The sequence below is a fragment of the Hippopotamus amphibius genome, chromosome 13 (genome assembly GCF_030028045.1).
Source record: "Hippopotamus amphibius kiboko isolate mHipAmp2 chromosome 13, mHipAmp2.hap2, whole genome shotgun sequence".
Taxonomy (NCBI): domain Eukaryota; kingdom Metazoa; phylum Chordata; class Mammalia; order Artiodactyla; family Hippopotamidae; genus Hippopotamus; species Hippopotamus amphibius.
In genome coordinates this window covers 80,395,761-80,420,013 of record NC_080198.1, presented here as the reverse complement: position 1 = coordinate 80,420,013, position 24,253 = coordinate 80,395,761, and the positions used below count along the sequence as shown (strand labels likewise).

Genomic DNA, 24,253 nt, shown 5'->3' with positions numbered 1-24,253 from the left:
CTGGAAAATAAGGTTCTCCAGTAAATTGGTAAGATGACCCCCGAAGGCAATTGTTCTCACTAGCCTCCCTCTGTTCTCAGGGGTTTGCCGGCAATCACAAATAGGCAGCCTCTGCTCAGTCTTCTAAGAACAAAACCACGAAGCTGTCAGATCCCCAAGAGTGAACCTCAAAAGACTGATCCATGTCATAATGGCACCAGTGAACTAGCTGTACCTGAATTTGGTCTTGTTTCTTAATGGCACGGTATTTTCCTTTTTTCCTTCCAGCGACACAAGATAGGATGCAACGAGGTTAATAAGTCTAATTAGAAGTTTATATATATATACACACACACACACACACAAGGTATTAAACTTATTCCTCTTTTATAATCATCTGTTTAACAGTCAAATGTGCAAAGAATTACAGTTCTCCTTTTCATCATTAAAATGATAAGTCAAAAGTTATTTTTCTTGGGTAGTGACAGTCTTAAGAACAGATTCCTTTCTGTTTTTCTTTAACACAGAAAACATTTCATTAAAGATACTAGATGAAGTATACAAAGCCTGTGTGTTTTTCTAAATATAAGTTCATTTTAAAGCCTACTTCATTGGTTGTTAATCATAGTCTATTATTTTTATCATTATAAATGACATTAAATGTCAGTGGATATTATAAAATTACAACATGTTTTTTGTGGTCTAATAATATAATGGTTCTAGAAGTAATGAGCTGAAGCTGTTAATTAAAGAGAACAGAAAGAGAAGGAGAAGGGAAAATTGAAGGGGGAGGGAGGAGGGAGGAGGGGAGAGGGGAGGGGAGGGAAGAGAAGAGGGAGAAAGGAGAGAGAGAGAGAAAGAAGAAAAGAAAGAAAAAAGGAAAAACCCATAAAGACTATGGATCTAATATTGCAGTACTTCTAATTGTTACGCAGTTTTAAAATCAATTTGAAAAGACTAATGTTCAAAAGTCCTGAGGTTGCTCATTTCGTAAAGACAGCTGAGGAAGAAAGGACAGCACATACTGTTCGTCTATTATACCACTATTTTCTTTGTGAGCAAAAGACTAATGATTTATTCCTGTGCTCCTTGAGATGAGGACAGTTTTTTTAAAGTTCTAGCAAAATCATGGTCTGATTAAAAACACAAAACAAAACTATCCTTTCTCAAGGCAAGTTATTTTTATGGAATAGCTTGAATATTAAGAAATAAGAATATTAGCTTTGTCTCTAAATCTGGGTGTCACATCACTCAGCACCCCTACGAACGAGCCATAAACCCTGCAGCCCCAACCCTCTGTCCACCTCATTCTCTCCTTTTACTCTCATCCTCCCTCTTTTTATTAGTCGTTCTTTCCATACCCTTTTCTTTATATGCCTCCAGCTCGTAAGCTCATCAGCTTCCTCAGAGTGTGAAACACCCTTCTGCTTCAATGACACTCAAAACTCTGCACATTCCGTTCAGCTCAAATGTCACATCGCCCTTGTAGACTTCTGATTCTTTCACTCAGAGACAATCTGCCCTCTTCCGTATCTGCATGCCTTTTGTGGCAGCACTCATCAAACCATATCCAAATTTTCTGCTGTACGTTTACTTCTCCTGCCAGTCTGTGAGGACGGCACTCTTCGTCCTCTTATGTCTCTGGCACACTAATCATACTTCATAGGTGTTTTTGTTGAATGAATCAAGGAGCCCATGGCTTTGAGGTGAGCAAGGAATTTTGAAAAATATAGATATAGATATATACACAAACCTGCGATTATATAAATGTATTCAACCCTGGAAGCGGATGGAGTACAGTTATTGCTGTTAAAATCACTCTCCCTCAGAAAGATTTTCCCCAAGTTATATTATTATTTTGAGCAGTAGTCTGACAAACAGTAGCCTGATAAACAGTAGTCTGTGTGGAGAGACAGTGTACTCTACTGCTGAAAGAGTCGGGGTTTTGAAACCCGGCCTCCTGAGTTTAAAATTGTAGATCTGCTGCTCTCTATCTGCATAATACTGGATTAAGTAGCTAACTTCTCTGGACACTTTCCTCATTCAGAAAATGGGGATAATAAGAGCATCTTCATTATGTGGTTGTGGGGAGGATTAAATGAGTTAATATGTACGTGGAAGGCATTTAGAATTTTAAATACTGGTAACATTGAATAAGTACTAGTTATAAACAACCAAGAGCTTTATTACATTAAAAGTAATGGGTGTCAATATTTGAGAGAATATTGAAGATGGTTTGGATATCATAGGAATTTTGTAGACTTTACCGTCACATTCCAGATTTTTATTTATGTTTCTTAAGATATGATTACTAGATATCTTGTTCTAACTTTAGGCAGATATTAATATAACCACTTTGGTAAGGTAAAGTGAAATACTACTTTAAGTCAAATTTGCATAAATATTATAAAACACTTCAGGTATATGGATTGCTTTCCATAAAAATTGTAAAATTATCTGTGTGCATCAAAACAACTAAACAATGATCAAATATACAGAATCATTTTCATTTGCACATTAACATTTTAAATCTTTAGCTAAAGGTCACTTCCAAAGCTCACAAAGATATCTACCCAGGAGTAAACAAAGATTAACGATCAAATGGTTTAGCGATTTCTAGGCCACTTGTATCCTCCTTGTACCCTCCACCCCAACATAAATGTGGTAGGACTCACGGAGCTAATGTGGAGTGGATCACTAGTGGTTTGAGAATGGGGAATGAAACTGGGGAAGGGAGACAGATGGTGAACACATAAATCAATAGGAGAGCTCCAGAGAGTGGTAAATACCATAAAAAAATAAGACAGATAAGTGATAGAGAATGACTTGCGTAAAGGCCAGGCAACCACTCACTGAGGTGGTGACTTTTGAGCTGAGACACAAAAGGCAGACGAAATCAAGGCTAACAAATATCTGGAAGCAGCTCATTCCAAGCAAAGTGATGGTAGCATAAAAGCACTGGGGGGTGGCAAACAATCTTGGTGTATTTGAAGGACTGTGTGGAAATAAGCATGGTGTGGTTAGAATGGAAATTGGTCAATGCAGAGAAGCCAGCAGAAGGTCAGGTCATGGACCGGAGTTTGACTTTTATTCTGAGATTAAATGAGAAGTCTTTGGAGGGCTTTAAGAATGGCCAAGACGTGCTCTATTTTGCATTTGACAATATCCTTCGGACTGCTGTTGGAGATAATGGATTCTATGTGGCCAGAATGATAGCAGTTCCCTGGGGGGAGCCATTGTCTAGTAGGCTCCCTGCAGAGGTGGAGAGAAAAGCACTAACTGGAACATACTTAGGAAGTAGAGTTGACAGTGCTTATTGACAGATTTATTCATTCAAAAGATATATAGTGGGACCTACTATGAGCATAAACATGTAAAAAGAATGTCTCCTGATGTTACTTGGGAGTTTGCCTGCTCTCTAGAAAATCATTTCCAAAACCATACTAACTGAGCCAATGGTTCCTTACACTGTAAGTCACTGTCACTGCACTTCCTATGGGTGGGCTTCTTTTCTAAAATCTAAATTTATAAAGATTCAAGAATCATTATAAGCTAGAGCATATTTTTTTTAAGACCCATTCAGGAAAAGATGGGATAAAAGGTGACTCTGATTTGGGGCAATGTGATGTGTTTAAAGTCTCTTTTTTTATTTCTTTAAATAGCTCACAATTCCTAAAATCTCTGTGTTTATGATCATAACATCTCAGCCCATGTAGAAAACTCTGCCTGTATAGATTTGATTGCTTGAGCAAGTTGTTTAAGTGAACTACAGAATGGACTTCTGAAAAGAAATTGCAAGAGAATGGCAATTTTCAAGTCACATCTTTTATTCACATTTGATTTGAATGTGTACCCGTGTGTGAAAGAGACTCTAAGTGGATATAATGACAGCTTCAAGAAGGGGCACAATTCTGCTACTTACACTTTCTACTTTGAACGGCATTATTGGATACCTTACATTGTGTTAAATGTGACAAGTATAAATCGGGAAAACACTTCATGCTTGAAATCTTATCTTTTACATTGTTTAAGCTCGTAATTTTCATACAGTGCTAAAGAAGGCTGGCAGTCATCATGAATTCTGTTCACAAAAACACGACCTTTCTTTACTTGTAGATTTCTTGGCTCCTTCTCTAGTTTTACTCAATGTTATCACAGAGTGGTAATTGAACGCTGACGGTTCTGCTAGGTGTGAAGTCCAATGGAGACAGATCTATAGGATCAAGGCTGGCAGACCTGAAGAGTATCTTTCCCTTTGTGATACGTAATGAAAATCAGTCTAGAGTTTTCTATTTGGCTTGTGGGGTTGGGTTCTCTTATTTCTAGTAAGTTCAACTCACTCATCTAAAGAATCTGTAATTATGTTTCATTTGGGAGGGTCTTCCACTTCTCATATCATTAATTTTATGTGTTAAACACAGAGATTGCTATAATTCTACTCACTCCTCATTTGAGCACAACAGTTAGTGTTGACCATAAAGCATTACAAGGTATGGACCTAGTGTTTCCAGAAAACCTCTCTATTAATAAAAAGTAAGTACATAAAAGGCCTCAAAATCAGCAACACTAACAACAAAAACAAAAACCTTTGGGAAAAACATCTGAGGTACTTTGGTAGACAACAAAATCATATTAAAAGAAGCCGTCTTGACCGACCAAGCAAGCACTGCATTTGATGACTCAATTTGTTTCACTGGGATAAAGAATAATGATAGAAATTTTATCATTTAAAAATAGCTCAGAAAGCACAATAAAGTGGCAACCAAGAACATTTTCCGAAACAAAACCTGTAATGAAATAAATACCTTTGTAAAGGAGACTGTCTTTATCACATAATTTATGTGTTCTAGCAGGGAAAAGCGATCAAGCAAAATTCAAACTATAAATAAAACCAGGGTTTACGGGTTGCTAACACACCTCAAATATCACTGATAATAAAAGTGATATATACGTCTACTTTTTCAAATAAGAATTATGTCCAAAATGTTTACATTTTCTCTGAAGAATCAAAGCACTTGCTTTTTACCACATATCATACTATCTGTGCAAAACAGTAAAGGAACCAACATTATTTTCCCCATTTTATGGACAGAGAAATTCTGAAGCGCAGAGAAATTATATAACTTTTTCTTCAGTATTTAGCCAGCCAGGAAAAATAAAATAAAACAAGATTTTTGGAGTTTGGTTACTAGACAATACAGTTACATTCCTGCTGCCCATCTGACTTTATAAAAAGAGGAAGAAATGGCTCCCCATTTCCCTTCTTCTTTCTTTCCATCCTTGACTCCTTTCCTCTCCTGCTCTTCTTTTTCCTTCCATATTCCCCTCCCCCCCTTTTCATTCCTTCATTCTCCTTTCCTTTCCCTTTTCTTCTAATACAGTGTTTCACTCATGTGAAACGGCATGAGGTAGACACATGCAGTTCTGATGCTATAATTTTTATTTATTGTCTAATTGAACAAGTACCCACTGAGGCCATGCTACGTTCCTGGGGGTGCATGTAGCCCAGGTGAGAGGGACAACATTCAGTAAACATAAAGATACCACTATGACCAGCATTACGCATGTGGCTCTATGTGTACATATGGCAGTGAGAGCTGACCTAAGCCTGTGAGGTTGACCGAGGTGAGGAAGAGAAATTAGAGGTTAAATCTGAGGGAAAATAATGAGGTTCTGTCAAAAGCAGTGGGAACAGAAAAGTACTATAGGCATAAGAAGGAGTGTGTGGGAAGGCCTCGACCTGTCAGCTAGAGCTACAAAAAATAATTATTATTTGGGTCTCTCACTCCCTTGTTTAAATTCCTTCCCCCTTCACAACAGAATAATAGCATTCAAACTATTGACATGTCATACAAAAACTTTCACAATTTTATTTACACACTCTTATGACTTTATCTTCATTTTGTACTCCTGCAAAACACAAACGTTTACAGTTCCCAAACTTTCTGTGGTCATCTTACCCTCTGTAACATTCCACAGCTCTCCCCGCCTCCTACTGCAAACTCCCATTCCCCGTCTCCACCACGCTACCTCATTCCTCTGAGTCCCTACAACGTTCAGTTCAAACAACTCTGGACAGGATTCCGAAGACTTTTTGACGGAGTTATACGTACACATGAATGTCCATACAATAGAACTGCTTTATAGTGAACACATGAAGACGATCTCCTTGAAAAAAAGTCAGATGAATGAAAATAAAGCAACTGAGATAAAAATAGTAGTGGGGGTTTGCACTCAGCAATTGATGGCATTCTAACAATTCATTATAAATTAAGTACTGGATTCCCAATTGTTTTTATCAACCATTTTTACATTTGAGATTTTATGAATCTCAAAAAAAAATTTAACAAATATCAACACAAGCTAACTTTAGTGACAGATCCCTCTGGATATCTGCAGATAAGACTGCGTGGATGAAAATTATAAGACTTTTTCTTTTTGATTCCTCAATGGATACCAGCAAGTTTAATATTTATATAAATACTCCTTATCATATCAACATATAAGCCACTAATGGAAAAACTAAGACAAAATAATTTGGTTTCCTAAAATACAAAAATATGAAAATATCAACATGTTTTAGAAAAGAACTCATATTTTTATTTTCATAATATCTGACTCTGAGGAGCAGCCAGAGGAAAACAAAGTAGGAATAACCAAAGTGAAATAAAGTGAAGTGACCCAAAATGGTCCTTCTACTTCAATGTACTTTAAAATTTAAAAGTGAATAAATGTTAAAGAAAGAAACAAGATACACAGAAATAGCTAGGTGTTACATAATTTGTGGAAGAGAGAATAAAATCAGTAATTTTGAACACTATGGTGGTGTGAAAACTCACAAACCAAAAAAAGCACACATACTAATATTAATTTTGTGGGCTCCCACAGAACCTACTACTTTCTTATTATCTCACCAGCCACTAAGTCATAGAGACACTAATACCGAGAGGAATTTTTTTTAACAACCATGACTGCACTGATTTTGCTTCCAGACTATCCCTAATTGTCAAGGGCATCATGCATTTATGTACTGTAAGCCTCAAAATAGAGAGGAATAAAAGGTTTATCTATTGACTAACATCTACATAAATAGGAGGTTGTATTTTTTGCTGTTGAAAATTTATTTATGCTAAAAAGTTATTCTACTACCTTTCATAATATACTTTGGGAAAACTAAATTATCCAGTTACACAAGATGAAATAGACTTCCCCAATAAAATATTGCCACTTTCATTTATTTTTCTAAGGAAACAAAATTGAAAAAAAAATGCAATTTTATGGATTTGTTCATGATCTAGAAATACAGAGGAATGAAAATTGTATTCCATCAGGATCTGTAGCAACCATTGCTTTAGAAAGATGCCTGTCTACACAATAATAGCAATCTTTCCTTCACTTCAGAAGACAGAGTTCAGGTTTAGGAGACAAAATATTCTCTTCTTTTGTGGTGGCGCACTTTATATTCTGAACTACTAATTGCTAAATAAATCCAACCGTGGAAAATCAAACAAAACCTGCACTACCTCCAAATCAGGAGAAAGCAAAATTTTCTCCACATGCTCTAAAACCTTATACTAACTCTGATCCTGATTTTCAGTGTGGACAATAAAAAATAATATCATCTGTAGTGAGGCTGTGGATCTAGCTGACTCCATATTCTACAACATCCCTGCTGTGAGTGTGAATCACTGCAGAAGTGGTGATTCATGTCCTTTTGTAAAGGTTAGTCTTGCAACTCTTTAAGAAAAGTAAACAAAACCCAAACTCAGAAAACAGATAAAGGGAAAAAAAGAGGTGACTGTAGGTCTTCAGTTGAGTGGAAATAGAATTTTCCACAATCTATATATTCTACAGGGGTCCATTCATCTCACAGTTGGTGGCTGTTCTCCCAGGCTCTAAGCCTCAGAGATCCTAATAACATTAATTGCTTTGAAATCCCTGCCCAGATAAGAGGCACATTTCACTGGAGTAGAGCAGTTAGAAGTTAATTTATTATTATTTTTAATAAACACTGCTGGAACATATGTCAATATCTCTCATGACCCTGTTAGAAATATTGATATATTTTTATAAAGAAGTATATTTTGATGGAATATATATTTGCTTTGTTCCTCATGAAATATTATCTGACCGTTACAATTTTCTATAAAGTGCAGCATTCATAGGAAATCAAAATCATCAAAGAATATTTGGATGCCTTGAATATCAGTAATCTATAATTATAATCTTCTCTGAAAAAGACTCAGGATGTTTCTTGCATTTTGCTGTATCGCACATAAAATATGTTTCTGTGCATTATCTTACATATCTACTTCCATATTATTTCAGCATTATAAAGAACTTAACATTTGGTTCAGGTTATTTCATGTTGATGTTTTCCTACACCTTGCAGCTGCCTCTTCTCTAATCTGTCTGAAGAGCCAGCACTAATCCATAATGTACTGCACCTGCTATTAGATTCCATGAATCTGGAGATTGATATACACGAGAAAGGAAAGCTCATTAACCAGCCTAGGTGTATGAAGGTTCAGGAGACAGCACATGGGGAAGTATATCATTGCAGTTCCATTATACTCTACTGTCAATTTCAAGTACACCGCTCTTTCAGGTGCATATTTTTTATTCACCTGAATTTGCAACTGGCCAAAGAACAGACAAAGGTTAGTGAGTCTAAGCACTGCTCTGAACTTTGGACAATGTAGTAGATTTCCTGGCTCCAGTATTGCCATTTTAAAGCACTCAAAATGAGAGCATCTTTAGATATACCTGACAAGAAAACTTAGAACATTTTATTTTCATATTGTTCTTTGTGTAGCACAAAATTAAAATGAGTTAGAAAAGAAAAATGAAATCTGGTAAGGCATATTCATTTCAAGCTTTTATAGTTACTGGTGACACCATCTAAGACTCCAGACTTCCTTTACTTTTGTCAGTTGCTGCATATTTTATAGGGTAGTGTCTCGACTTGAATGATGGTGGGTTACCTGGTGTAAGCTGTTTCACCTCATACATGATTAAATTATATTTCTTCCTGTCTGTACAAAGATTATATTGAAAATACAGGAAGAATTTTGCACTAGGGAAATACATGTTAGTATTTGACAAGTGTGGAACGGTGCAGGCAAATAACAATATGTGATGAGGTCATGATAGAATCTAAAAAAAAAAGAGGAAGTTATCTGCATGTTAAGTGGACAGATGCCTAGCTCTTCTTTTGAATGCCACTCAAACAGCCCTCATATCATTTAATTTTCAATTTTTACAATCATTTGGACTAAATAAGTTGGTATCTAAGGAAATGAAGAAACCTCATTTCTTGCAGTTTGCTGAGTCAAAAAATCTAACACACAATAGTAATAGGAGTTTATATGTGAGTCAAGATGTAAAAATATATTTCAATTTGCATTTTCTGCTTTACAGTATATTAGAAAATAATGAAATATTTTAAAATGTATAATACTATGAGGGCAGGATAGCAGCTAGAGTCAAAATTAAATTTTAAAAAACTATTGAAAATGCGTAAGGAAAAAAATATCAGAGACCTTTGAGCACAGAAAGGATACAGGTCTATTCTAAAGAGCGGTGACACAAAATACTGTGAATTCCTAACTTGGAAGCTGGACAGGGAAAGAAGCTATGCTGGTCTTGCTGTGGGTCATGCCTTTTTGACTGCTGAGTACAGCTGTGGAGTTCTGAACCAGGAATAAAAAATATGTGGAACTTTTCAAGGTTATTTAATCCAGTCCCCTTCCTTTAGGCAGATGAATTCCCAAGGTAATAAGAAAGAATTATACAGTTATTGATTCTATTTTAAAGTACTCTAGAGAGGGAAATTCCAGGATATTCCCTTATATACCCTTTCCAGCTTTTACTGGCCTCATAGGATGCTTACATACAAATGAATCTAGAAACTACCATCAGTTCAAAATGGTCTGCTAAATCTGGCAGTAATATTTCCTTCAGTATACGGATGATAGAAATTTTTTCTCTTCTACGTTCCTCAATACATCTACCACTGAATATCTTCCCATTTTATCTCATTTTTTAATTCTTATACATGTTGATAAGTTACATTTCCCTTTTTTCTCTGACCTTATAATCATAGACTATAACTAAATACCTAATGCTGATTTGTAATACGTAAAATCAAGCCTACTTCATATTTTTTATATTTTACAGTGAAAAAGATATACCCCATGTCTAACTGGATAAGACCAGAATCACAGTGTCAGATTAAAAGTAAGAGATTCCACATTCCTACACAATTTCTGTTTAGACAACTTCAATGACAAGGAACTGAAAATGCCCTGATGCAGCCCATACAATTTTCTGGCAGATTTAATCCATCTTTATATAATATTTATGCTTATGTAATGCTGGAATTATACACTATTTTGTTTGAAAGTAATTTTGGGGCTTTTCATTATTCCCTGTTAAATTTCACCTTGCTAGATTTCGTCTATCACTCCAATGTGCTAAGTATAACTGGGTATTAACATTATCAGCTGGGATATTTCCCATCACTGTTAGCTTTGTGTCATGCTATCTATATCCTTATTCATCTATTCATTAACATACTGGAAACCCAATAGTAAAAGGACAAAAATCTATGGATCATTTACAAATCAGCTGAGAAAATCACCACACAGGAGAGATGTTATGATATATGATGTCTACAGTATTTCCCTGATATGAAAGTATAGATCATTATTGAAAAAATGAAGTAAAGTTAGATTGGCCTTAAATCTTTAGATGCTAACACTGTGATCACTTATCCTACCTAGAAGCCCTCAGAGACATCAGTTTTCCACATTGAGAATCAGTTGGAACAGTAGGTAGAAGAGGTGGTCATCTTTCTCTACAATTTCATGGATGTTGAATGCTTTCTAATAAAATCATATTTCCTGGGATTTTCCTTGTGGTACAGTGGTTAAAAATCCTCCTGCCAATGTAGGGAACACGGGTTCGAGCCCTGGTCCAGGAAGATCCCACATGCCGTGGAGCAACTAAGCCCATGTGCTACAACTACTGAGCCCACATGCCGCAACTACTGAAGCATGTGTGCCTAGAGCCCGTGCTCTGCAACAAGAGAACCCACCACAATGAGAAGCCCGCACACTGCAAGGAAGAGTAGCCCCCATTTGCCACAACTAGAGAAAGCCCGAGTGAAGCAAAAAAGACCCAATGCATCCAAAAAATAAATAAATAAAATAACACCATTATTAAAAAAATAATAATAAAATCATATTTCCCAAAGGGACTTTGATACCTAAAATAATGCAATCAAAGACCTATCTTTGGGAACAGGCTCTTTTAGAATACAAATATGTTTTAGAGTTAGCATATTAATTAACGCATGTTGAAAACATACCTTCACATCAGTGATTTATAGATTTTTTTCTTCAGCATGGTTTTGGTGAAAGAATAAGGAGATAGTCTTTACTCTGACAAAGAATTAAGTGATGACTGGAGAAAAAGAATAGACCAGAGGAGAAGGCTGGGTATCAATATTATTTTTTCTGTTTTCTTCTTTTCTCGTTCCCTTCCTGCAGACTCCTTCTTTGCCAGCCTTGCAGGAACCATCTAACTTAAAATAGTAATTAATCAAGCAGTCTCAATACTTCTTTTCTCCACATCAGTGAAGTGACTATTGATCATAACCCATCATCTATGGTGCCTCTCTATTCACAATAGGACACATGTATGAAAAATTCCAAGCTTGCATTATCTTTACTTCATCATCACCTCCTCCTCTCTTTCTGTGTTCCCCTTTTTATTTCACTCACTTCCAGTCTGCTCCCACCTTAACTTTCTCATTTGGTGTGATGATTAATTTTATGTGTCAACTGGACTGGACCACAAGTTACTCAGATATTTGCTCAAACATTATTCTGAGTATGTCTGTGAGGATGCTTTTGGATGAGATCAATCACTGGATTGGTCAAATGAGAAAGCAGATTGCCCTGCCTAATGTGGATGGGCCTCATCCAATCAGTTGAAGGCCAAATATAACAAAAAGTCTCACTCCTCTGAGTGGGTAAAAAGGAATTCCTTCTTCCTGATTGCTGTTGAACTGGGACACTGGTTTTTTTCCTGCCTTCAAACTTGAACTGAAACATTGGCTCTTCCTGGGTATCAATCCTGCCAGCATTTGGTCTGGAAGTATACCACCGGCTCTCCTGGTTCTCAGTCTATATAACTTCTACTAGAACTACACTATCAGCTGTCCTGAGGCTCTAGCTTGCCAACTGTAGACCTTGAGACTTGTCAACTTCTGTAATCACATGAGCAAATTCCTCATAATAAGTCTCTTCCCCACCCATCCTCTTGGTTCTGTTTGTTTAGAGAATGCTGACTAATACATCTGATGACTTCTGCTTATACAGCTCTAGAACTAAGCCCTGTTTTGATCTGGGTTTTGTCAGATGCTGCCTGCAGCCTGTCTCCCTAAAGAGCTGAGTAGCATCTGCCTGATTTGCTGATGACTACACTGTTCATGTTTTGAGCACCATTATTCCTTACTCCCATATCTTTGTGGACCACTATTTGTCTGATCCAGGCTTCATATCACCATGTATAGAATGTCCTATATTATCCACACTATTGACTGTCTCTAGCATTGCTCTTTCTTCTGTATCTGTCTGGGTCTCTCTCCTTTACTCATGGATCCTACTTTAAGATCACCAGCAATTCACAATGATAAAGTAAGTACAGTTTGTGATTGGAGTCTATAAGTCTCCTGAAAACTGCCCTCTTCCACCGTTCTATTCCTTCCGCAATTAAAATAAATCTGTGTGGCAACGATAAGCTTTTTAAGTGAGGTTAGTGTTATTTTGTTAGTTCATAACAAGTGCTAAAGATAGAGATGCCAAATAGTCTTCCACCTTATTTAAAGGACCAACTATTAGTCTCTGAATGATGCTTTATGGGGAGTGCTGAATTCAAAAATTTTAAAAACAATTATAAATCCATCTCTTTAACAATGAGTAGTCGGATGAGCACCCAGGTAGTAAATATCAATAACAATCAGACCTAGGGGCAAGAGGTTTAGGGAAGGCAACCATCAGTGTTCTGACACTTATCCCTCCCCCTGAGGAGGTGGCCAGAGCAGGTTTGGGGTTGGGAGTGTAGCTCCAGAGTGAAAATGGTATGAAGACGTGACCCTTGCCTCTTTGGAGATCAAATTCTCAATTAGTGAGGGAAAGGGTAAAAAGAAAGATTTCCCACATTTGCTTTCATTAACATTCACATGCATACCTCAAATTCCAAGACATATTTTTGTAACGTTTTTGATTCTTTTAAGTTTCAATGAGTTTGAATTATACAAACTCAAACCACAAAAATGGAATATCCGAAAGGAACACTTTTGAGGAACATTGAAGATTGTCTAGTTCAACAAGATTGTTTTACAGGAGAGGCAGCAAGTTCTGAGAAATAGAGTTTCTTGCTAAGATCATAGAGCATCCAAGCTGTTCCCCAGTTCAGTGGCACCCCAACACAATAGACCATTTGTTTTGCTTTTAATAGCCCTGCAGTTTGAGGAAGTTTGCTGATTACTCCTACTCAGATGAAGCATTTTTGCCCCCACTTCCCTACCCCTCCAATCCAATTTTCAAGTTTTCATCTTTACACAAGGTAGGTTTTTATTTAATTTCTTCAAGAATTAAAAGCACCACATATAAATTATCTAAATAATTCATTTTAAATATACCTGGAGCTTCACCACAGACAACTGAGCTATAGTCTCGTTTAAAACATGAATTATTTTCTCTGAGTATGAAAATTTCTTACACTAAACAAGGTGTACATAACACACAACTCACTCTTTCATATTTTTTGTGTTCAGTGGAATGTAAAAAAAGACATGCCTCTCTAAGACCTCAGAAAGGGAAACTTTATGAGAAAAAACTGAGAAAGCTGAAATAATCTCAGCAGTATCTAATGACAATATATTCCCACACTGCTATACTTTTCCACATATAACTGGAAATAAAATTGCAAAACTTTGAAAGATGAAAGAGCACAATTATAGAAGAAAAGGATAAATTCTCTAGCTTTGATTCCAAATAAAATTAATGGAGATTTGAAAAATAGGCCTCAGATGACCCTAGTATACGAAGATCATGCATAGCTATGTATTTTCAATGCAGTTTTGCACTGTGATCTTTTTTACAGACCTAAATATGTATGTCTGCTGATATCTTGAGCTGGAAGCAAATTCAACTTACAGACAAAATATGCATCACCATATTGTGAATGTTAATTTTTGGCCTGAGAACTGTATACATGTCTTCACTACAATTCAAGTATAGGAGCCAACACTGAGATGTTATCTTATATTTAACTACTGCATTCAGCACATAAATCTTAACAAATCTGTGTTTTTCTTGATGGTTGATTATAAATGGAATTGAATAATTTGAGGATGTAGTCTAATTTCTCTCTAGTATTTACCAATTATGTTTGTGAGAGGGTTGACCAGAGAAATGAAATATATATTTGAAAGTTCTGTTATTGTAAAAAGCATCAGTAGAATACATACTGGGTTTAGAAGGATTGTGAGGAAAAGTTCACCTCCTCTGATACTTTTATCCAATTCTTGGGGGCCTCCTGGATACTCTTTGTAGAAAATAGTGTGTGTGAACAACCCACAGGTCTGTCGAGGGAGGACCTGAGGAAAAAGAAAAAGCAGCACATTGACACGACTTAATTAAATGCTCCATCACTACGCCATGATTTCAGAGTCTGCAAATTTCATTCCTATTGGAGTTCCTTAACTGATAAAGCCAACATCTTATTGTAATCAAGAGTTGAGGCTGGTGTAACTATGTAAATATTAAGAGTTGCCAAATCAAAGCTGAAGGACATACAGGTTAAAGCATTTTCATTCATACCTAACATAACCCACCAGCTGAGTTGTGTTGAAGAACTGGTAAAAAATAAAACTCTTCTTAGGGTTAATTTAATTCAAATATAGAGATCCTCCAGGGTTGCATTTTTCATGATATTAGACCATCATTCTCCTTGCTTCTGAAATACAGTTTTACATGGTCGTCAGGTTCTGCGATTGGAAACAATGAGTTTGCATCACCCTTGCCACATTCACTTTGTTTTGTTTTTACTACTCTGAATTAAAATACTCTGAAAAATGCATTCAATTGCACAGAATCACTATGATTTTATTTATTCTTTGCTTAAGTTTCATAAGTTTGTATTAAATTCAAGGTAAATGAATATATGTAGTATTGGTTTAAAAGAATGTTTTTATTTAATAATATACCAAATAGTCATGCTACTTAGTTAAAGGAAAACTGGTTCACTCTGATTTGCAACTATATCAGAGTAATATTTTTTATACTTCCTGGATTTGTATGGATATAAATATCATTATTTGCATTATCAATAGCTCCATTTAAATCTGAGGCTTCTTTAGGTCTTCTAGCACAAATTTACAATAAAAAATTAAAGTTTTATGATTAATGAATATTGAGTATTAACTCTGGTTAACATGTGTGCTATTACTTTTTCTTTGGTTTCAGATACTTGCTAGGTAGATAAGTAGAGAAACAGACAGGTAAATAATTCTAATAGCAATCTGAATAATGGATTGAAAAGATGTAAAAAATTTAAAGGAGGGAGGACAATTACTAAACCTTTCCTATGATCTTGGCAACTGATGATGAGAACATGACCTCAGGCACTGGATGTGGAGATGGGCATTTTAAGATGAGCTATTTTACCTCAAAGTAAAAAGTACAATTTTTTTTCATTCCAATGAATAATCGTGAATTCCCATCTAATATTCATTTTGTTCTGTTCTCACTTATAGGAACATATCATTCTTAAATCAGATTACCATTTTTTCAGTTAATATATCTGAAAAGAAAATATATACCTTCTTTTTTTATAGTATACAAGGAAAGGAACAATGAAAAAATGCTATCCTAAGATATTCTCGAGTGTCTGAAAGCCGAAATAAACTGAGTAGATAAATTTAACTTTCAGATGTTATTTGTTAGATTCTGTCTGTTGATAGCATAGTGACTTGAGAGGTGTTTTCTTGATTTATGAACCCATGTTTTGCCTGGAACACTCTAAATAAAACCACCCATAAAGATAGACAGGGAGAAACTCCCCAGAAGTAGAGGGTACCTAGACAAAACTTTAATCCAGAAACTTTAGTGGATGATCTATATGAAACTGGTTTACAATATTTTGAGCTTGTCTTGAATTTGCCAAACTACCCCACAGCTTAGGAAGCAAGTACATAGCCAAGCAATGTATTAATCTGTGACCACTGTGGTATGCAAAGGATTTATGATACTCATGTAAAAGAGTTCTGAAGTTAGACTTTGTCTTCATTCCACATGTAGATAGTAAGAGCCTTCAACACACACAGCAGCACATGCTCACCATGATGCTATTGTGAATGAAACCCTTTCGGTATCGTGCAGGTTTCAAATGCGGATACTCTTCAGTGCTGGTGACCTGGATACCCCAGACCTTCCTCCAAGCTGCATACAGCTGAATGTGAACTGGGTAGACCCCTGAGTGATGTGGCGCCACAGCGTAGCCCATGTGGATAGGTATTCCATGTTCCTAGAGGAAAGCCAGAACAACATCACATGGGGTGTGGTCAACCGAATTCAATCAAAATCGTTTCCACAAACATCTATGCTCAGGATGAGAAATAGAAAAACTAATAGGATAGAGTTTTATAATCTTGTGATAGACATAGTAAATACTTTGGGCATGTGGTGCGTAGCTAAGATTAATCTTGAACTTTGAATACAGAAAATTCTGGGAGAAGATAGGAAGAGGATATGGCCCTTCCTCAGATAGATATAGAAAAAAAAGGTTTCACTTGAGTAAGTAAGCACAATGTGGGATGTGTGTGTGTGTGTGTATGTGTGTGTGTGTGTGTGTGTCTATGACACTGAAGACAACCAGAAAGGTAAGCATGAACTTAATGTGATGAGCTTTTACTGCTGACCTGAGGGACTGGGATTTATTCTATTTGAATAGTGTAGACAAGGAAGCTCTGTGAGCAGGGCAGGCCATGATCTGCTCTATGTCTTAGGAGGAAGGATACAGCGACAATATGTTAAGATGAACTAGAAGTGGGGAAGAAATGAATCAGGCTGTGCATTAGGAAGCTATTGCAATGGTGCAGATTAGAGGGAACATGAGTGCCTAAACTAGATTGTTGGTGGGATAAGGCTGGGGATAAATGCCATACAAGATTCAGTGATGTTTTGGATACACAGGGTAAAGGAAAAGTGCAGATTGGTTTTGGATCTTGGCAGCTCAATTTATTTTTATAAAGCCTACTGTGTACTATGAGATGCTTGCCTTCAGTAGACAGTCAACCTTAAAGGAAAAGAGGTATAAATTTAAAACAAGAATATGAAAAAAATTGTCGAAGAATGGTATTATATTGTGAAGTATATGATATAGATCTGCAGTCTTCTAATTTCTGCTTCTTTACATGTCTCCCTTTAAATGCTTATCTGCTTTATAAAGATGCCTTGTAGGACTGAATCTCATCAATTGAGGTTATAAATGACAATATAATACACGAAGGCTGATTGAATCAATAAACAGAACACGAAAGTGTTGACTTGACAATTGCCATTTATATTTTCTATTACATGACACACAGCATAGGAAAAGAATTCAGACTGGCATAATAAGCAAGTAGTGAATGGTTCACATATCTACAACGCCTAAGTCATATGCCACATTCAGTTCAGAAGAGGGGTGCTAAATAATTCGCAAGTCTGCTTCATTCTTCCTTTTATGGAAAGACCCTCATTATACAGCCAAATTCATCTCTCTTTCACTGGGAGTATGTGTTTTCTAACATCTATTACAATAAATGACACTGTAGAAAGACTGAATTATGAAATCAATGCTGTAAAACGAGCTGGAGCAGGTACTGGGGAAAATGCATTTCTTTGTGTGTGCAGAGGAAAAACACTTCTTCCAGGAATGTGTATTCTCAATATAAAGCAAAGTTGGAAAATCCAGTAACAAAACTCCAAGGAAACTACCAAGGGAGCAGGCAACTACTGTTACCCTGACACTTACTGGGGAGCAGGTACTGGAAAAAGTCTTAGATCTCTCTGGTTAGTTCCATGTTGCCCAGTGAATTGTCACAAAGCGTGCTGAGGATGAGTACCATGGAGTAGCTAAGATGTGGATGCACTGAGTGTGAGATACAGATGAACTTTCTCAGAGAAATCTAAGGCCAAGGGTGTTCAAACCTCTTTGTCTAGTAAATAGAATTTGTGTGACTGTTGCTTAGAGAAGTAGTTCTGATTTACCAAAAATAGCAAGACAATCTGTTATACTCTTATTACTCTTTCAAGTAATTCAACTGAGGTTCTATAATAGTCTCGTCCCATGATTAGAAGAATAACAAAATCAACAGTGCATGAATCCTAATAGTCTTCACCAATCATTTTGTTAGTCCCCATTTTTTATCACTGTTTAATATTTTATTTCTAATTTTGGGCCCATAGCACTAGATAAGTGTGTGAATCTTCTAGAGGCAAAGAGATAAAATACAAAACAATGATAGAACTGAAATATTAAACAACTGCATCTCTTCAGAAAAAAAAAGACATTTCACTTTTGACAGGTAGTAAAATGAACTGTAGAACTTTCATGAAAAAACTAGAAGGTAGAAAGCAATTGATTTGGTGAGTAGGAAGGAAAGGACAGTGAAAGGATTTTATTATCTTTATTGATTTCTGGGGGCTTACTGTTCTACTGCTCATAAGGTCATCTTATCACACTGGCAACTGGAGTTCAATCAAAATAGTAAATCACATTAGATAATTATGAGTTTATACTTTTTCAATCTAAATGATAACACAAAATGAAAAGTAATTCCCTGGTCAAACTCCTTTTCTGTTATCAAGGTGCTTGCTGTAGAAACCTTCATTCTTTACTGTTCGGAGCTTCCTACACACTTCACAGTGACTTGGTAAACTAAAAAGTGAACTAAACATATATTTATACAAGATCACAAAAATTACAAAATTTGAAAGACTTTCTAATGTTAATACAGGAAGCATTTGAGACTACAAAATTAGTCATATAAATGACAGAATAAATTAATTCAACCATGGCTTTTATTAGTTATTAAAACAGTGTCTTTTAAAGAAGCTACGAGTTCTATGATATCATGATATGGCACTGCAAATATTTATAGCGAGCTTAATGTGATCTAATTTCCCATTTGCATTAAATTTCCAGTTGATTGGAAATTGAGATAACGTGGTAATTTACAGACTATATAAAAATAGGGTCATCACTTTTCAAAAACTAGAATAAAACAAAATGTATCTAGCCCCAAACATGGAACAGTAATGGACCTGATCTCCTTTAATTTCTCTTTAATCATTCCTGCTGATCATATCCGCTTGCAGCTGCTCAGTCCCTGATAGTTATGAAGTGGTTTTACATTCATGTCTAACGTTCTCCTCATAATTACCCTGTGAGGTGGCCTGGATTATCAGATGTGGAAACTGAGGCTCGGAGAAGGCAAATAACTTATTCATGTTCACAGATGTCAGAGCTAGACTTATACCCAGGTCCTCTAAGTTCATTGCTCTTGCTTTTCTACTAAGTTGCTACTACTATGACCCACTCTCCCCACTCCCAGTTAATGACTAGAAGCACGTTACTGACAAAAGGAAACTGATTTTAATATATATTTCTGAATCATAACTCCTACCACTCTATTTTTACTTGGGGTGGGGGGTGATAAAGCAAAATTATACATTTCTGAAACTCTACAGCGATCGTTTTTGATGCAAACCAGTTTCAGCCAATTAGAAGTACTTAGGATAGATGTCAGAAGGCAGTAGGTGGGCATATGCTGAAGTCTGGCCGTTCCAGGCTCCTGTGGCTGGTATGTAAGATCCTTTCTGAAGCAGGATGCGGTACCCATGTGCAGGGGAGTGGTGAAAACTTATTGCTTGTGACAGAGCTCCAGTGACAGCTTTAGAAGCGGTGGCTCCCCTAGGGAACCAGTTCTGTCTAGCTCTGCAAGTCCCAGAGGAGTACAGCCTAGAATCTGCACCATCAGCCCTTCCAAAGTTTCTGGAAGCACTTAAATTGCTGAATAAAAACCCTGTTTAAAAAAAGCTCCAAATGGCTTCTGCTTCTGTCATGGAAATCTGACTGATACAGGTGGTCTTCCCCCTTTCTAATAAGTATAAAAGGTTTAAGGGGTTCAGGTGAGGTGTCAGTGGTTTGAATTCTAGCAAAACAGAGGAAGAGTTTGCTAAAGCATTGCCCAGTATTTCTCCAAGAAAACTCATTGATATGTGAGAAACATCTATTTGTCTAGCTGGATATGATCATGTTATATATGTAACTGTTAAGTCCTATGTTGATCAGCCAATGACTAGTGCATAGAGAAAATAACTAGGAGACTAGTCTGTTTAAATAACAAATATCACAGGTCAACCCCATGGTGAAACTATACTATAACAAAAGCAGGGGAATGGATTGCATTAAAAGAACATTGCTCTAAGGCATTAATTTTGACAACCTGCAAGTACCTCTGTGTCAGCATGTAAAGCAATACCCCTTTACAGGATAACCGCATCCTAATATACAGGCAAAAAGATCTGCAGGCATCACAGGCAGAGGTGGAAAGAACAATCTGTGGTCAGTCATTGGTAGACACTTTTCAGAAGATCTGGCACACTGTAGAGAGCCAGAGAAGCAAAGGAGAAAAATTGGGAGGATTGGACTCATGGACGTATAGGAGACACTCCCTAGATCGACCACAAATAGCTGGACAGAAACCTGAATAATGGATGGAGGTCCTGATACAGAGAGGAGGAAGAGCCAGGCAAATGGCATTTTCCCCTATTATTGTGACCTTCCGTTTACACTCCAGGAGATACGGCTTGTGAAACCAGCCCTAAAAGGATGGTTTACTATTCCCAGTGTTAGCAGCATGCTTGGTACATTATTGGTGTTGAATAAATATTTTTTAAAGGAAACAACAAATAAAAATTTTTCTTTAAAAAACTCATCATAGATATTTAATAAATGAATATTAAAGAAACATAAATGATGACTGCATAAATGAATGTACTTGTAGTAAAAAGATCATGCATTGAACAGTACCCTTCTGAACTTAAAGTATTGATTTGTCCTCCTAAATACACAAGTTCTAGGGATTGACACTGGTGCTAAAGAAAACAGATCTCATTATCTATTTTTTCTTTTAATAAGGACTTGGAATCACATTGTCAACTTTGAGAATGATCCTAGGGTCATTGACTTTGCACTGTGTTTTGGGAACTGAAATTGTCTTCTGTTTTCATAAGTGTTAAAAGCAATGACTGTGTGACCCTGGAAATTGGCTGGGTCAGTCGTGACACTTTTTGGACTGGAGCCTAGTAAATGGTGACAAATCTCTGGAGAGCTCTGTGTTACAAATGGATTTTTCTTTTGAGAAAGAAATAGCACAGCAATGGTATTGCTTCTATACTGTGAACTTTCCAATTCTAAGTAGAGCTATTTTGGGCAATTGAGACACATCCCTTTAATATTCTTGACCCTGCTGAAGGTCTACTTAGCTGCTTAAAGAGAACTAACACAAAAACTGTCTTCATTCACACTGTATAAAATGTGGTTGCTCAGGTACCTTCACTGCTAACTTTTGGTGCTCAGAATTCCCACCTCACTGACAAGCTTTCAGTATATATTTAATATGTATTATAATGTCCTAGGAGCCATTTTAGTTGCAGAGGATACAGCAGTGAACAAGCAGACAGAAATCCCTGCCGTCAGGAAGCTTATATTTTCGTGGGGTGAGACCAGGATAACACAAAACAAATAGGCAAATTGTATATTATATTAGAAGGGCTAACAGCTGTTGGCAAAAATAAAGCAGAGAAAAGGAGAGGAATGAAGGGGTACAGGCTGCAGTATTAAATATATTATTTATTCAGTGAGGGTCTCGTGGAAGGGGCAATGTTTTGAGTCAAGTTCTAAAATTGTGAGGGATTCAACTAGAGAAAGAAGAACAAAGAAACCCCAAAGTGAGCAGAAGGAAAGAAATCATAAAGATCAGAGCAGAAATAAATGAAAAAGAAAGGAAAGAAACCATAAGAAAAATAAATAAAACTAAAAGCTGGTTCTTTGAGAAGATAAACAAAATTGATAAACCATTAGCCAGACTCATCAAGAAAAAAAGGGAGAAGATGCAAATCAACAGAATTAGAAATGAAAAAGGAGAAGTAACAACGGACACCTCAGAAATACAAAACATCATGAGAGACTACTACAAGCAACTATATGCCAATCAATTGGATAACCTGGAAGAAATGGATACATTCTTAGAAAAATACAATCTTCCAAGACTGAACCAGGAAGAAATAGAAACCATGAACAGACCAATCACAAGTACGGAAATGGAGGCAGTGATTAAAAATCTCCCAACACACAAAAGCCCAGGACCAGATGGGTTCACGGGCGAATTCTATCAAACATTTCGAGAAGAGTTAACACCTATCCTTCTCAAACTCTTCCAAAATATTGCAGAAGGCGGAGCACTCCCAAACTCATTCTACAAGGCTACCATCACCCTGATACCAAAACCAGGCAAAGATGTCACAAAACAAGAACACTACAGACCAATATCACTGATGAATATAGATGCAAAAATCATCAACAAAATACTAGCTAACAGACTGCAACAGCACATTAAAAAGATCATACACCATGATCAAGTGGGGTTTATCCCTGGGATGCAAGGATTCTTCAATATATGCAAATCAATCAATGTGATACATCATATCAACAAATTGAAGGATAAAAACCATATGATCATTTCAATAGATGCAGAAAAAGCTTTTGACAAAGTTCAACATCCATTTATGATAAAAGCTCTCCAGAAAATGGGCATAGAAGGAAATTACCTCAACATAATAAAAGCCATATATGCAAAACCAAAAGCCAACATCGTTCTCAATGGGGAAAAACTGGAAGAATTCCCCCTAAGAACAGGAACAAGACAAGGGTGTCCACTCTCACCACTATTATTCAACATAGTTTTGGAAGTTTTAGCCACAGCAATCAGAGAAGAAAAAGAAATTAAAGGAATCCAAATTGGAAAAGAAGAAGTAAAATTGTCACTCTTTGCACATGACATGATATTATATATAGAAAACCCTAAAGACTCTACCAGAAAACTGCTAGCACTAATTGATGAGTTTAGTCAAGTAGCAGGATACAAAATGAATGCACAGAAATCTCTTGCATTCCTATACACTAACAACGGAAGAGCAGAAAGAGAAATTAAGGAAACTCTCCCATTCACCATTGCAACAAAAAGAATCAAATACCCAGGAATAAACCTGCCTAAGGAGGCAAAAGATCTGTATGCAGAAAACTTTAAGACATTGATGAAAGAAATCAAAGATGACACAAACAGATGGAGGGACATACCATGTTCCTGGATTGGAAGAATCAACATTGTGAAAATGTCTGTACTACCCAAAGCAATTTACAGATTCAATGCAATCCCCATCAAATTACCAACGGCATTTTTCACAGAACTAGAGCAAGAAATCTTACGATTTGTATGGAAACGCAAAAGACCCCGAATAGCCAAAGCAATCTTGAGAAGGAAAAATGGAGTTGGTGGAATCAGGCTTCCTGACTTCAAACTATACTCCAAGGCCATAGTGATCAAGACAGTATGGTACTGGCACAAAAATAGAAAGGAAGATCAATGGAACAGAATAGAGAACTCAGAAGTAAGCCCAAACACATAAGGGCACCTTATCTTTGACAAAGGAGGCAAGAATATACAATGGAAAAAAGACAGCCTCTTCAATAAGTGGTGCTGGGAGAACTGGACAGCAACATGCAAAAGAATGAAATTAGAACACTTCCTAACACCATACACAAAAATAAACTCCAAATGGATTAAAGACCTACATGGAAGGCCAGACATTATAAAACTCCTAGAGGAAAACATAGGCAGAACACTCTATGACATACATCAAAGCAACATCCTTTTTGACCCACCTCCTAGAATCATGGAAATAAAATCAAGAATAAATGAATGGGACCTCATGAAACTTAAAAGCTTTTGCACAGCAAAAGAAACCATAAACAAGACTAAAAGGCAACCCTCAGAATGGGAAAAAATAATTGCCTATGAAACAACGGACAAAGGATTAACCTCCAAAATATACAAGCAGCTCATGCAGCTTCATACCAAAAAAGCAAATAA

At 36.5% G+C, this 24,253-nt stretch overlaps 1 protein-coding gene across 2 annotated transcripts in view; it reads right to left on the bottom strand.

Annotated features, from left to right (window-relative positions):
- LOC130834829 (bifunctional heparan sulfate N-deacetylase/N-sulfotransferase 4) overlaps positions 1-24,253 on the bottom strand; it is a 231,384-nt gene that overhangs the window by 79,712 nt on the left and 127,419 nt on the right. For both annotated transcript variants that reach the window (XM_057705743.1, XM_057705744.1), the window contains exons 4-5: positions 16,393-16,578; positions 14,522-14,650 (exon numbers count right to left, since the gene is read on the bottom strand). In XM_057705743.1, the coding sequence (XP_057561726.1) occupies positions 14,522-14,650; positions 16,393-16,578 (315 nt within the window). The remainder of the gene's footprint in view (positions 1-14,521; positions 14,651-16,392; positions 16,579-24,253) is intronic.